The sequence below is a fragment of the Ranitomeya imitator genome, chromosome 4 (assembly GCF_032444005.1).
Source record: "Ranitomeya imitator isolate aRanImi1 chromosome 4, aRanImi1.pri, whole genome shotgun sequence".
NCBI classification, from domain to species: domain Eukaryota; kingdom Metazoa; phylum Chordata; class Amphibia; order Anura; family Dendrobatidae; genus Ranitomeya; species Ranitomeya imitator.
This window is the reverse complement of record NC_091285.1, coordinates 643,655,043-643,670,812: the sequence shown is the minus strand read 5'-3', so window position 1 is coordinate 643,670,812 and position 15,770 is coordinate 643,655,043. Positions and strand designations below refer to the sequence as shown.

The 15,770-nt window shown below is 50.8% G+C and overlaps 1 protein-coding gene across 2 annotated transcripts in view; it reads right to left on the bottom strand.

Moving 5' to 3' along the window:
* Window positions 1-392: 392 nt before the first annotated feature.
* The window catches only part of KAT6A (lysine acetyltransferase 6A), a 35,432-nt gene continuing 20,054 nt past the window's right edge, over window positions 393-15,770 (bottom strand). Inside the window, exons 5-17 of one of the 2 annotated variants that reach the window (XM_069766912.1) lie at window positions 15,548-15,629; window positions 15,028-15,163; window positions 14,648-14,937; window positions 14,449-14,537; window positions 13,165-13,280; window positions 12,806-12,947; window positions 12,487-12,648; window positions 10,081-10,174; window positions 9,725-9,956; window positions 9,434-9,632; window positions 3,878-4,405; window positions 3,461-3,740; window positions 393-3,366 (exon numbers count right to left, since the gene is read on the bottom strand). In XM_069766912.1, coding sequence (XP_069623013.1) covers window positions 833-3,366; window positions 3,461-3,740; window positions 3,878-4,405; window positions 9,434-9,632; window positions 9,725-9,956; window positions 10,081-10,174; window positions 12,487-12,648; window positions 12,806-12,947; window positions 13,165-13,280; window positions 14,449-14,537; window positions 14,648-14,937; window positions 15,028-15,163; window positions 15,548-15,629 — 4,884 coding nt within the window. In that variant the 3' untranslated portion in view covers window positions 393-832. The remainder of the gene's footprint in view (window positions 3,367-3,460; window positions 3,741-3,877; window positions 4,406-9,433; window positions 9,633-9,724; window positions 9,957-10,080; window positions 10,175-12,486; window positions 12,649-12,805; window positions 12,948-13,164; window positions 13,281-14,448; window positions 14,538-14,647; window positions 14,938-15,027; window positions 15,164-15,547; window positions 15,630-15,770) is intronic. The other variant, XM_069766913.1, reaches the window with a different exon arrangement.

The window sequence follows — 15,770 nt, the reverse complement described above, 5'->3', positions numbered from 1 at the left end:
ATAAACGGAAGGTAATCGAGTCCAAGTAGTATACAGCAGAGGGAGATTAAGATGGCGGAGGACTACCTCTCCCACAAGCTATAGTATAGCAAAAGAGACCATAATAATACGCGTATAACCGCTCCTTTTGCTATATACCATAGCCCGTATTTTGGCTACCTCTATGTATGTGCTTAATGCCCCTCTGCCACACCTAAGAGCCATTTTTAAGTGTTTTCTCCCTTCAAACCCCATCCTAAAAATTGGAAACAATGAGCCAAAAAAAAAAAAAATGCAGCGGACGCACGGTTAATGTGGACAGTTGCCGCGGCTCAGTGAAAAGCCCACAGCGGAATAAGGCTACAGGGTTACATATTTTTTATTTTTTTTGTCTTTCTATTTTTTTTTCTTTTAAACTTGATTTCTAAAAATGAGATTTGTCAAACTTCCTATTTCCGTGCGATTTTTTTTTCCCGCTAAAACTGTTTTTTTGTCTGTAGTTTTTTAGATTTTTTCTTTAAAAAAAAAAAAAAAAGGAAGGGCTTCAAATAAAATAAATCCACCGACGCTTTTTGTATAAACTGGAGAGTGAAAGAAATTGAGGGGAAAAAAAAAAAAAGAAAATTCTTTCTACAGAAAAAAAACAGGAAAATTATATATATATTTTTTTGCAAGGGTTGGAAATAAAATAATAATTAAAAAAAAAAAAAAAAAAACATAATATTAAATCTACAGCAAAGGGATATAAGGAACAGGGGGATAAAAGTCCTGTCAGTATAAAAGGCCGTATTTATAGTCTGCAAGAAGACGAGGGGCAGGAGGGCATCTTTTTTGGGTGGATCCGGTGCCCCCCTCATCTCCTCATATAGGGGGAGTTGAGAGTTTGTTTCGGGACGGGAGGGGAATTCATATAGGAGTGGTGAGGAGGAGGTGTGTACATCATATTTCCATGGGGGTTCGGCTGCATAGGTTGCTGGGTATAGGCCTGGGCACCCATCATGCCCATGCCAACTTGCATGGGGTATTGTGTTGTCTGGTTCATATAGGCCGCATTGCTGTGATAAGAACTGTTGACCATAGGTTGGGACATGCGGTAGCCACCCATGGCATTCAAAGGGTTCATGGTGTTGACATTATACGGTGAGGTGGGCATAAGATTGACTCCCATGTTCATGCTCCGCTGGACGGCGAGTGCTCGGGTAGCGGGCTGCATACCTGGCGTGCTGCGCCCATACAACTGCTGCTGGTGAGGGGATGGTGCAGCAGGGAGAGGCGCAGATTTGGAGCGGATAGAGATGTGCCCCTTGACGGGCATTTGACTCTGGATACGCTGGCTATGGGAGATGCCAAGGTTGCCCGCTGACATATTACACGAAAGTAGGTTCATAGCAGGAGGTGGGGTCATGGTGGCTTGTGCTTGGGGTGTCCCCGCCAACGGGTGTGAAGACGTGAGCTGGGACAAGCCCGGATTTGAAAGGGACACGCTGTTTGCATAGGAGGTGACGGCCGGAGCGTGGCTGTAAGGCATAGGATGAGTGTCCATGATAGTGTTGGTAAGCTGCTGCAACTTTGCCAGGCTGAAAGTGGCCGAGGGCTGGGAGTAGCCGCCGGCCCCAAAATCCCCGGGGTAGATGCTGAGATTGCCGCCGTTGCTCTGGTCCGGTATCTCCATGATCATGGGTGAGGGGCCAAAGCTGTTGTTCATGCTGCACTGTGACATCGGCGGCTGCTGCTGGGGCGGCGGCTGTGGCTGCTGTGGGGGCAATGGCGGCGGTGGAGGGGGCGGTGGTGGCGGCTGGTTGTTACCGCTGCTGCTGGGAGGACGTTCGGAGGCACAACTCTGCGGAGATTTTATGCTACAAGCCTGGGTTGTCTGTAACATGCTTGCCATTCCAGCCATTTGCTGGCTCACGGCACAACCATTCTGTACCAAGCTGGCGGAGGAGGGCAGCCCGCCAGCTCCGCTGCCGTTTCCCCCATTGGCATAGGAACAGCTGCTCTGCGAGGAAATGCTGCCACCCCCCATGCTGGAGTCATAACTGCTGGGATTTTCATAGTTTTCAGTTGTGCTCTCAATGCTGCCCAAGTCGCTGAAGCCGCTGTCCACCACTTGCTGCGAATGGTCCGACACCGAGGGCACATCCATCATTGGACTGGTCGTTTCCAGATTCTGCATAGATGGGGCAGAGAGGGAGCCCGCGTCTGGGCTGATCTGAGGGTACCCGCCTGTCCCATTATTCTCCAGAGCTGGAGGCACACTCGGGCTGCTTGCTGACCGCACTGACTGACTAGGGTGAGAGTGAACAGAGGAGATTGGGCTGTCGTGAGCAGAGGGATGGCACTCATCTGACAAACCCAGCTGCGGGTCGTCCTCTGCCGCCGTAAAACTCTGCAAAGTCTGGCAAGCTGTCAGGGTCTCATCCTCACAATCCCCATAGGCCCCATCATCCCGCTCGCTCCCTTCTTCCTGGGTCAATGATTGCACTGCTTGTACAGTCTCTAAATCAAGTTCTGTGTGAGGGATTTCTTCTTCACCTTCCTCTTCCTCCTCTTCTTCGTCTTCCTCCTCCTCTTTGGGTTCCTCCTCTACCTTTTCTGGGCTGTTTTCTTCTTCAAGACAAGGCGGCTGATCGTTGCCTTCGCTTGTTTCCTGTTCACCATCAGCCTTGTCTTCCTCTTCGCTACTTCCCAAGCTCGTCTCTTGTTGCTCCGCTTCCTCGTTCACAGGGTCCTGTTGTAGCGGTTCCCTTTCATCTGCCTCTTTTACTCCTTCATCCTCATCATCTGCATCATGGTCTTCTTGCTGGTTAGATGCTGGTACTGCTACAGCCTCTTTTTCGTCAGTCGCCCTCTCTTCCTCCTCCTCTTCTGGCTCTGCTTCCTCAGGGATAGGTTGGAGTTCTTCCACAGGCTGCCTCTGGGGTTCTGGAGACGCTGGATGGGTTTCAGGTTCACGGGAGGAAACCTCACTGCTGCTGGTACTGCTGCTGCTTTCCGAAGGTGATGCTGGCGGCACGGTAGCAATGGCTGTCTCCTCTTCTTCATTAGCTTTTGTATCTACCACCGTTGCCTCAACCTCCTCTTCGGGTTCCTTTACCTCAGGGACCTTCTCTTCTGCAGGAAGCGGCGGTGGTTCCTCCCTAACCCTGGGCTTGCGCCCTGGTCTTGAAGGAGCCGGAGGAGTAGGTGCTGGTTCTGGAGGGGGATCTCGCTTCAGCTTAAAACCTGGTTTGCGTCCAGGTCGCTTTTTCCAGTGAAGAGGTTTTCTGCTCTTGCCCTTCGGCCACCCTTTCTTCTTTACAGGAGGTGGAGGATTAGGATCCGGCACTGTGACTGCTTCCTCTGAGGGTCTCAGGTTTGCAGGAGGTGGTTGTACTGATGACGACACTGGAATGACAGAATTGCCATACAATGGTATTCGATTTTCCACGTAACACTGTAAAATGTAACATCTCACACAAACTAGACGTTAAAAACTGACCTTGAAGCTGTTGACTGCTTGATCTGGTTTTGCCTAATTGGCGGCTTCGTCTTAGAAATGGGTGTGGGGGGAGGTAGGAGAAGTAATCCGGTGGTAAGCTGGCACGACGGCCTTTGCTTTCTTCTTCAGGCTCCAGTGTTGGCATCGGACGCTCCGAGTCAGAGTCGTCAAATGGTTCATCCAGAACCTGAGTGGTCTCAGAGATGGTTTCTGTAACCACGCTGCTGTTGTGATGGTGCTTGCGCCTCCGCACACGTCTTTTTCTATGAGGTCCAGGTTTCTGGAAGGAGAAAAGGGGTAGAACAAAATATAAAATATTAAGTGTAGCTGATCATAAGGGTTTTCCTACATTACCCCCATTAGTCACCAAGAGAACGAATCTGAGAACATGCACCAACGCAGCAAATGTCTTCTCACCTTCCGTTTCAACATGGGCTTTGTTAGGATCGGTGGGGAGTCTGATCGCAGGCTGTGGTTCTCCTCGTCCTCCTCATCTTCGCTGCTCTCGCTAAACCGTCTCAGCTGAGGACGCTCGGTCTCATAGCGCTGGGAAAGCCTTTGCTGATGTTCCAGGAAGTCCCTCCGCAGCACCGAGTCTGCCAGTCTTTTCAGCCGCCCCCTGCGAGAGCCAGAGCGCCCGCGTACTCCGGTACGTTTGGGAGGTCCGGGGACTTCTCTTGCCAGTAACCGCAACAGGTCAGCGCTCCGGTTGGAAGCAGAGCAGGGCGCTCGACCCCTCCTTCCACGCCTTCCTCGCCGCCCCCGTCCTGTTGGCCGAGTGTTAACAGGCAAGCTGCATATTAAGTCTTGGAATTGACAAGGATGTGGGAAACGGGGCTCTGGAGATGCCGGACTGACGGGACAAGCTGCCGGACTCTTCTTCTCCAGAACATAACACGTGTCCCTTTCTTTGAACTCCAGGGTCATGCTTCTCAACACTGGCTGCTGGGGAGAAAATGACAGGTTTATATCTCACACGTAAGGGACACAAGTACAGCTACATATGATGTTTCCGGGGGTCTAATATTACTGGCCTGCCCTGGATAGGTTACATGTATTGGATGGTGGGGTGTGGACTTCCATGCATCTCCATTATTAACCAGACATGGCTCTATACCAGACCTGGGCAAAGTGCGGCCTGCGGGTCACATCCAACCCTCTGGTTGTCTCAGTCCGGCCCGTGGACCGAGACAGTCGTGGGGCTGGAAACTAGAGGTCCGTGGGCCGCACCGTGCCCACCCGCTCGCTGTCTCTGTTATCTCCCTAGGCGCAGTCAGCACTAGTGGAGGAGGGGCCACTTCATCCACCAATCAGCGTGTGAAACAGCTGACACGATGACGTAATTTCATCACAACAGCTGTGTACCGCCAGAGAGTCAGCGCACCGGAGAGTCAGCGCACCAGAGGCAGCACAACAGAGGCAGCAACAGAAGCAGAGCGCCGGGGAATGGGACTGAGGTGAGTATGTGGTTTTTTTGTTGGGGATTCTATGGGGGTGACATGCAGCGCATGGGGATTCTATTGGGGCGACATGCAGCGCATGGGGATTCTATGGGGGCGACATGCAGCACATATGCTGTATATCGGGAGGCTATGTGGGGCTCATGCTGTATATCGGGAGGCTGTGTGGGGCTCATGCTGTATATAGGGAGGGTGTGTGGGGCTCATGCTGTATATAGGGAGGGTGTGTGGGGCTCATGCTGTATATAGGGAGGGTGTGTGGGGCTCATGCTGTATATAGGGAGGGTGTGTGGGGCTCATGCTGTATATAGGGAGGGTGTGTGGGGCTCATGCTGTATATAGGGAGGGTGTGTGGGGCTCATGCTGTATATAGGGAGGGTGTGTGGGGCTCATGCTGTATATAGGGAGGGTGTGTGGGGCTCATGCTGTATATAGGGAGGCTGTGTGGGGCTCATGCTGTATATCGGGAGGCTGTGTGGGGCTCATGCTGTATATCGGGAGGCTGTGTGGGGCTCATGCTGTATATCGGGAGGCTGTGTGGGGCTCATGCTGTATATCGGGAGGCTATGTGGGGCTCATGCTGTATATAGGGAGGCTATGTGGGGCTCATGCTGTATATAGGGAGGCTGTGTGGGGTTCATGCTGTATATAGAAAGGGTGTGTGGTGCTCATGCTGTATATACGGAGGGTGTGTGGGGCTCATGCTGTATATACGGAGGGTGTGTGGGGCTCATGCTGTATATAAAGAGGCTGTGTGGGGTTCATGCTGTATATCGGGAGGCTATGTGGGGCTCATGCTGTATATAGGGAGGCTATGTGGGGCTCATGCTGTATATCGGGAGGCTGTGTGGGGCTCATGCTGTATATCGGGAGGGTGTGTGGGGCTCATGCTGTATATCGGGAGGCTGTGTGGGGCTCATGCTGTATATAGGGAGGCTGTGTGGGGCTCATGCTGTATATAGGGAGGGTGTGTGGGGCTCATGCTGTATATAGGGAGGCTATGTGGGGCTCATGCTGTATATCGGGAGGCTATGTGGGGCTCATGCTGTATATCGGGAGGCTGTGTGGGGCTCATGCTGTATATAGGGAGGCTGTGTGGGGCTCATGCTGTATATAGGAAGGCTGTGTGGGGCTCATGCTGTATATAGGGAGGGTGTGTGGGGCTCATGCTGTATATCGGGAGGCTGTGTGGGGCTCATGCTGTATATAGGGAGGGTGTGTGGGGCTCATGCTGTATATCGGGAGGCTGTGTGGGGCTCATGCTGTATATAGGGAGGGTGTGTGGGGCTCATGCTGTATATAGGGAGGGTGTGTGGGGCTCATGCTGTATATAGGGAGGCTATGTGGGGCTCATGCTGTATATCGGGAGGCTATGTGGGGCTCATGCTGTATATCGGGAGGCTGTGTGGGGCTCATGCTGTATATAGGGAGGCTGTGTGGGGCTCATGCTGTATATAGGGAGGGTGTGTGGGGCTCATGCTGTATATAGGGAGGGTGTGTGGGGCTCATGCTGTATATAGGGAGGCTGTGTGGGGTTCATGCTGTATATAGAAAGGGTGTGTGGGGTTCATGCTGTATATACGGAGGGTGTGTGGGGCTCATGCTGTATATAAGGAGGCTGTGTGGGGTTCATGCTGTATATCGGGAGGCTATGTGGGGCTCATGCTGTATATCGGGAGGCTGTGTGGGGCTCATGCTGTATATAGGGAGGGTGTGTGGGGCTCATGCTGTATATAGGGAGGGTGTGTGGGGCTCATGCTGTATATAGGGAGGGTGTGTGGGGCTCATGCTGTATATAGGGAGGGTGTGTGGGGCTCATGCTGTATATAGGGAGGGTGTGTGGGGCTCATGCTGTATATAGGGAGGGTGTGTGGGGCTCATGCTGTATATAGGGAGGCTGTGTGGGGCTCATGCTGTATATCGGGAGGCTGTGTGGGGCTCATGCTGTATATCGGGAGGCTGTGTGGGGCTCATGCTGTATATCGGGAGGCTGTGTGGGGCTCATGCTGTATATCGGGAGGCTATGTGGGGCTCATGCTGTATATAGGGAGGCTATGTGGGGCTCATGCTGTATATAGGGAGGCTGTGTGGGGTTCATGCTGTATATAGAAAGGGTGTGTGGTGCTCATGCTGTATATACGGAGGGTGTGTGGGGCTCATGCTGTATATACGGAGGGTGTGTGGGGCTCATGCTGTATATAAAGAGGCTGTGTGGGATTCATGCTGTATATCGGGAGGCTATGTGGGGCTCATGCTGTATATAGGGAGGCTATGTGGGGCTCATGCTGTATATCGGGAGGCTGTGTGGGGCTCATGCTGTATATCGGGAGGGTGTGTGGGGCTCATGCTGTATATCGGGAGGCTGTGTGGGGCTCATGCTGTATATAGGGAGGCTGTGTGGGGCTCATGCTGTATATAGGGAGGGTGTGTGGGGCTCATGCTGTATATAGGGAGGCTATGTGGGGCTCATGCTGTATATCGGGAGGCTATGTGGGGCTCATGCTGTATATCGGGAGGCTGTGTGGGGCTCATGCTGTATATAGGGAGGCTGTGTGGGGCTCATGCTGTATATAGGAAGGCTGTGTGGGGCTCATGCTGTATATAGGGAGGGTGTGTGGGGCTCATGCTGTATATCGGGAGGCTGTGTGGGGCTCATGCTGTATATAGGGAGGGTGTGTGGGGCTCATGCTGTATATCGGGAGGCTGTGTGGGGCTCATGCTGTATATAGGGAGGGTGTGTGGGGCTCATGCTGTATATAGGGAGGGTGTGTGGGGCTCATGCTGTATATAGGGAGGCTATGTGGGGCTCATGCTGTATATCGGGAGGCTATGTGGGGCTCATGCTGTATATCGGGAGGCTGTGTGGGGCTCATGCTGTATATCGGGAGGCTGTGTGGGGCTCATGCTGTATATAGGGAGGGTGTGTGGGGCTCATGCTGTATATAGGGAGGGTGTGTGGGGCTCATGCTGTATATAGGGAGGCTGTGTGGGGTTCATGCTGTATATAGAAAGGGTGTGTGGGGTTCATGCTGTATATACGGAGGGTGTGTGGGGCTCATGCTGTATATAAGGAGGCTGTGTGGGGTTCATGCTGTATATCGGGAGGCTATGTGGGGCTCATGCTGTATATCGGGAGGCTGTGTGGGGTTCATGCTGTATATAGAAAGGGTGTGTGGGGCTCATGCTGTATATACGGAGGGTGTGTGGGGCTCATGCTGTATATAGGGAGGCTGTGTGGGGTTCATGCTGTATATAGAAAGGGTGTGTGGTGCTCATGCTGTAGATAGGGAGGCTGTGTGGGGCTCATGCTGTATATAGGGAGGCTGTGTGGGGCTCATGCTGTATATAGGGAGGCTGTGTGGGGCTCATGCTGTATATAGGGAGGGTGTGTGGGGCTCATGCTGTATATAGGAAGGCTGTGTGGGGCTCATGCTGTATATAGGGAGGGTGTGTGGGGCTCATGCTGTATATAGGGAGGGTGTGTGGGGCTCATGCTGTATATAGGGAGGATATGTGGGGCTCATGCTGTATATAGGGAGGATATGTGGGGCTCATGCAGTATATCGGGAGTCTGTGTGGGGTTCATGCTGTATATCGGGAGTCTGTGTGGGGCTCATGCTGTATATGGGGAGGCTGTGGGGGCTCATGCTGTATATGGGGAGGCTGTGGGGGGCTCATGCTGTATATAGGGAGGGTGTGTGGGGCTCATGCTGTATATAGGGAGGCTGTGTGGGGCTCATGCTGTATATAGGGAGGCTGTGTGGGGCTCATGCAGTATATAGGGAGGGTGTGTGGGGCTCATGCTGTATATAGGGAGGCTGTGTGGGGCTCTTCTGCACATAAGGGGCTGTGGGGGGGGGGGGGGGGGTTCATACGATATACAGAAAGGGCTGTACTTGGATTCAAAGATAAAAAGGGGGGTGTCCGCATACTTAATTATGCTCAATATTAAATGATACAAATAATATTGAGTAGAATTAATTTCAAGCTATTGGTTCGGCCCTCCACAACAGTCATGGTCTCTCATGTGGCCCCTCGGGAAAACCCCTGCTCTATACAATTTAGCTCGGGAGTGAACTGCAATATCAGGCGGGGTGACCGCAAAATGTACAGAGCCATGGCTAGTAAATGACAAGAGACTCCCCAAACTACAGCTGCTCCGACAATCGGCTGATTGGCCGGTGTGTCGGAAGTCATGTCCCTGCGGACCGGACACTGCTTGCATATTCTAAGGCCAATGTCCAAAATAGTAATGATGTTTTAAAGGGGTTAATATAAAATAATAATAATTAAAAAAAAAAAAAAAAAAATTACCTGCTGAATCCTTCATCATTTCTTACCCTACACCCAAGTGACTGCTGCAGACAATCATTCTAGTGTCGTACAAGACAGTAACTGGCTGCAGAAGGATTTATTTTTTGCTTTCTATTTTTCCTATGAACCCAGCTAAATCGAGTGGTCCCATACAGGACTGTCCGTTAAGAAGGTGGTCGCGTTCGCCTTGGATACTTACCATGCTGTCATTGTTTGACTGTCTTCTGGTCTCATCTTCATCGTCCTCGGACTCCACATCGCCGTCAGAAACGACAGAGTTGCTGACAATGACGGGGGTCCACCTCAGAGCTTCGGGGTCTACCTCCACTTGCCGAGGCCGGGATTGTAGTCTGCTCATGTGCGTCTGGATCTGCTGCTCTCGTCGCACCAGCACGAAGCTATCCAGACATAAAGGGTATATATTAATATGTACGCACATCGATCAAGATGGGGAGAAGAAAAAAAAAATGTATATATAGGTATATCTTACCGGTCCCCTCGCAATTCAATCATGTGCAACTGGTGCAGGGTGGCCGCAATGTCCTGAGGACAGATGCCAGTCAGTTTGGTGAGTTTGCTGATGCTCAGCTGCCGCTCACGATTGTGGTGCAGACACTCCAGCACTACGCTCTTCCAATAAGCCATGTACGACAGGCGGCCGAGATCGGACAGGGGCTTCTCTGGAGACCCGGCTTGGCCTTCTCGTTTAGACAAAAGGTAACCTTAAGGGGGCAATCAAGAAAGACGAGACATTAATGAGGAAGAAGCAGCTGCAGCGGAAAGTAGAGAGCCTGCCGTGCTCGGGTCTCAGATTTCGGACAGGCCAGTGCGGCTTCTGCTCCTTACTGAAGTCTATGAGGAAGCGGCCGTATCCTTTTCTCTGGTATTGGGGAAGGATCATGATGCAGGACACGTTGTACTTTTGTTGGCAGTGCTTCTCCTGAGAAGAAACCAAGAGACAAAGCGAGGTTAAAGCAGACAACCACCCGGCCGATCAGGACACCCCCCAAAAAATGCATGTCCCCCCATAGGAAAGCGATGGTTGTACACAGTAGTTAAGCAGGACTCCTATCTGCTGTGACTATGTGCCGAACACTAACATACATGAAAGAAAGCAGGCAGAGATGACTTCATGGGGTTGGGGTGCAGAGGACCCCAATAAAAAGGGAGTGGAGGGTCTCCTGCATCAATATGTACAGCCGGGTCCATGACATGACAACTACAGATAAGTCCGGGGACGCACACACCGCTGCAAATGCATTAGACAGGTGGCCTGTACCTGCAGATTGAAGAGCCCCTCATCTGGAGATGTGATAATTGGCGCCTCTCATCTCCTTATCCAGAAATAACGCGCGCCCGATTAACATAAAGGGGTGATGACCGATTCCTAAAAGAACCTTCTAAAAGGGAAGGAATCCTAATGAACAGTCTGATCATGGAGCTAACGTACGGAAAGGACAGCACAGGAAGGACCTTTGTAGCTTTGCATCAACGTCCGGGATCATCCTGTGAAATTTCCCACTCACAAGACCCCAAACACAATCCACGGAGAGATCCTGCCCCCTGAGTGGTAACAGACGAGATACGCCATTCTACACACTATTAATGTTCAGACAATTGCAAGCCTGTGTCATCAGCACTCGCAGGAAACCCCACCGCAGGGGCCTGAAGGAATATGTCAGTAATATCGTATACTCGGGGGGATGAATATTGTAAGACTAGAAATCAACAGGGTCTTCCAAAGCCAAGCACTAAATGGCCTGTACATGTGACATTTTATTAATGGCTGATCCCGGGTCTCCGATTCCTGGCAATCAGGACCAGAAATAAAGGCTCCCACGATGCAGAACGCAGCTATACAGACGGAGCGATCAGCCACTAGTACTGTACTATGTATGCGTCATCGAGGTGTTCGCCCAAGAAAAAGCCTTAAAACGTAATCCTACAAGATACCTACATGATTGTGGGGGGGTTTTCTATAATTTGGGGTAAAACTGAAGGGAGATTTCTCAAGCTAGAGATATATTGGCACGTTTGATCCATTACTCAGGTCAACAGCGGATATGTGAGCAGGCATATAAATGATAAGGGTCTGTGCACACGTTGCGGATTTGATACTGCGGATTCGCAGCAGTTTTCCATGTGGTGTACAGTGCCATGTAAACCTATGGAAAACCAAATCCGCAGTGCACATGCTGCGGAACATTCCGCGTGGAAACGCTGTGGTTTATTTTCCGCAGCATGTCAATTCTTTATGCGGATTCCGCAGCGGTTTACACCTATTCCTTTATAGGAATCTGCAAGTGTAAAAAAGCAAGCGAAATCAGCACAAAATCTGCAGAATATCTACAGGGAATCTGCAGGTAAAATGCAGGGCGTTTTACCTGCGGATTCAGCGGAAAAATCCACAATGGGATCCACAACGTGCGCACATACCCTAATGGTTACATGCTCCATAAATGAAAAACACGGACGTCTGAACGAGGCCGTAGGCTCAGTGCACACTGGCGGCCAATAAGAGTGTATGGGGCGGTAAGCTTTAGTACACCTTTTCGTGAAAAGTAGAAAACACAGCACTGTCCTATACAGAAGGAAACCAGGAGAAAAGAAAAAAAATAATAGTATATCTATACATTACAATGGCTGCCCTAAGCGACATTCACCAATACGTGACTACTCAAGACCATCAGCAAGAGAAAAATGTACTAAAGGGGGACACCGTGCGACATCCGCCACTATATGACTACACGGAGGCATATCCTGTATCCTTCCAGCCACGTATCCTACAGACGATGTGCAGAGACCTCCTTGTGCCAAATGACAACCCCTGCTCTGCTGTGCACGTGTATGTAAGGTCGCGGCCCGTGGACGTTGAACTGTACTCTCCATTCTGACGGTGACACTTTAGCAGTAATAGAAAGTTGGAAATGCCTTTTTGAGGAGCAAACTTGAACGTAAAACAAAAGACAAATCTGGTAATCTCCATCCGGAAATTCCACGTTTCCATAGAACAATAGCGGACACGTGGATATTTATCACCAGTGATCTCCTACATGGGCTCCAGATCAGGCGGCACGGATGCAGGTGCGGTCTGCAGCACAACGTGTGGAGGTCACAGTGACACGGCCATATTGTCCCCGCACACGAGCTACAATCTTGTGTAACCTACTTTTACCAATCAGCAGTCAAGAGCGCCAAGACTCCAGAAAAAAAAAAAAAAAAGAAGAGCTTAGCCGCCGGCATCCAACTCACCTTGGAGAAATATCCGACCAGATGACATCCTTTAGCGTCATTCTGCGTTAGCACGTAGAAGAGGAAGGGCTCGACGTCATAATACAGGGTCTTGTGGTCCAGGAAGAGCTTGGCCAGAAGGCAGAGATTTTGGCAGTAGATCGTACTCACTTTCCCGTCCACCTAAAGTCAGAAATAAAGAAATGCAATTACATAGCTAACCCCTAAAAATACCGGTCATGGCTGCAGAAAAAAACAAAACAACAATATGGCGGCACAACAGAAGATCCAACTGCCATGAAGAATGTGAGTGGCAGTGTAACTGTACGGCGCTGGTTACCTCAAAGACGGAGAGGCTGTCCTTGCGGTAGATTTCGTTGGCCGGCGGATGGAACCAGCCACATTTTTTCTTGTGCTGCTGTAGCATGGTTTGACTTTTCATGTAACGGAGGCAAAATTCACATAGGTACAACTTGGGAAGCCTAAAAAAAAAAAAAAAAAAAAAAAAGAGAGCGGTAATAATATAATACTACGGCAAGTGAGAATATAATGTGCCTGGATAATATACAATTATACACGCACATCTACAATGTACAAACATTAATTAAAGAAATCATATACGGTATTTTTTTAGTATAATTTCTCTCTCACGCCTGGGGTGCCGTCACCAATACTTATAACCGGCTGAGCTGCACCCACCTTGTGTACTCCTGTGGGTACGGAGACGAGTACCACGTCTGAATTTCATATTTTCCAAATTCTATCACTGATGGGCAACGAACCTGAGCGTCCGGGGGGCCGCTGACACCAACTCTCTGCAAAAGGAAAAACGAGGAAAAGAAAGTCAGAGACCAAAAGGAAAGCGCAAGGCACTAAGGAAGTGTTACAGGTACCTAGAAATATAAAAACTATTTTTTTGGTAAAGTCGTCTACCCTCTGAAGGAGACACTGTGTGAGTTAGGAAAAGTCACAGCTAAAACTGCAGCGATGGATCTGACATGCCACGTCATGTACTTTGCTACCAGCAGGGCAGAACGTGAAAAGACTTCACTAACCTGAGCGATGGCAGACTGGGTTGTGACTTCTTTGCCCAAACCTTCCTCCAGCTGAATGCCCAGGGTCAGCGTGGTCCCAGGACTCCAATACAGCTGCTTGCACATACTTCTGTGTGCTACGTGGGGTCGGGGGCACCTGAGGTGCCGTCACTGCCCTCCCCTTTTTTAGTGCTCTGCTCCGCGCACTTGTTTGTCTCTCCTTCCCCTGGGCGCTCTCCTCCCTGCTCCCTCCCCGTGCAGGCCGTGCCTAGGTGACAGCAGCACCGAGGCCTCCTGTGGGTACAGTCACAGCTGGGATCAGCCGCAGGGACGCTTCAGTTAACCAGCTGCAGACCAGGACAGTGACCCAGACCCGCTACCTGTAAAGCCGACAGCGTAACACCGGGAACTTAGGCAAGCAGTCCAGAAATGATTTGAAAAAAAAAAAACCTGCTGATCTGTGCAAGGAAAGCATGATGCAAGTGTCATGCAACCTGCCGGCCACCAGACCTGCACGTCGGAGTCATTGTCTGACCTTGGCGCTGGGACATTTAACAATTTAACTACCTGCCATGTAGTCGTTTCATATATATTCCCAAATGACTGATAGCAGCGCCGCCGAGATCTCCTGGCCATTACAGGCTTCAGTTGTGACTAACGTCGGTGGAATCGGCTGACAGTATAGGTATTGGGGCCTCCGCCGGGCTCTCGCCCAGACAGACATGTCGGGGGGTGTTAAGGATCTGACGTGTCTGGTTTTTGTCCTCAGATAAGCAGCCGTAAGAGGAGTGTTTCGGTGTACGAGTCTGGAGAGAGCGGTCACCATGGTTCGGCAGACATGTGTGTTGTGCATGTTCCTCCTGATGACCAGCAACACTGGGAAGTCATGATAGAAAGCATACAAAGTCATGTGGGCCACGCAGAAGACTGGACACCCCAAAACCCCTACCTCCAGTGCCTGCTGCTGGATGTCTTCAAAGAGCTCAATTTCTTTGTCCGAAATCATTCCCAGATGGTCGTCCCCATCGTCATGATTGTCTGGAAGTAATGAAGACAAGGCTCCGCGTCAGAAACCAAGTGTCAGAGGCTGCAGACCATATACACAATCACGTATTCTTTATTACGGCCCCACCAGCCTTCCGCCTCACCCCAATCTGCCTGCCCCGATTTCCGGGGTCCTCTTTTGCGTGAACGCTGTAAGGAATAGTCCAGTGCCTCTGCCCGTGCCTTGCGGCCATCGGGAGAGGGGGTGAAAAACTTGGTCAGCCCATCGATAAGACCTTTTGTCTTTTTGTTGAAGGGTACGGACGAGCCGAAGCCATGCGACCGCCCCGACCCCCGGCAGTCATCTTCGGACGACGAGGACGTACACAATGACAACTTGCGCTTCCTTCCTCTGCCTTTTCCGCCACGGCCTTTTCCGAAGGGGACTTTAGTCCTATAACGCAAATTAACAGGTCAACGACATTTCCAATGGTCCGAGAAGATCCGTCCGGATGTCCGCGGAGTGCGGGCGGAGGACACTTACGTTGCACTCTGCTTCTTTAATCGATTCTTAGGGCGCCCGATGGGGTTAGTGTAACGCCTCCGAATCTGTGCAGCCTTCTTGTGAAGTAACTTCCTACCTTTCTTCCGAGGTCGACAGATCTGACATATCCACATGCCTGCGACAGAAGAACAGACGTCAGCACGACATATGACTGCATATAAAAACAGGCTGTGCACTATAGGAAAACTTTTTATTCAACGTCCGGGACCCCGGAGAAAAGTAAGAAAAGCTTATAATCTCCTCCAGCACTGGCTCCCTGTCTTGTTATGTTTCACCACCACTGCAGTCAATCAGGGGCCGCTGACTGGCTGCAGTGCTCACATGACCTGGTACCGACATTGCTGGAACAGCGAGTATAGGCTTAAATGTTACTTGGGGGGACGGTCATATAAGAAGAGGGACGCCCTTTAAAGGTCCGTATTTGTGCGGCAGAGGGGTCTTTGGGTCCCTTTATGGAAGGTTCAAATGCAGGTTCATCCCTGAGGAAGGGGATCCTTACCTTTCGGCATTCTTGTAAGAGGCGGCTCACAGCACTCCATGTGAAAGCCTCGGTCACACGAGTCACAGAATAGCATATTGTCCTATGAAGAGTATACAAAGAAAAAAAATAAATAAAAAATCAGAATACCACCTTATGGATCATACCAATGCATGCTGGTGCTTGTGGTACCGGAGTCACAGATCCACAAAAGTAACGTTAACTGGACCTGTATAGTATTGCT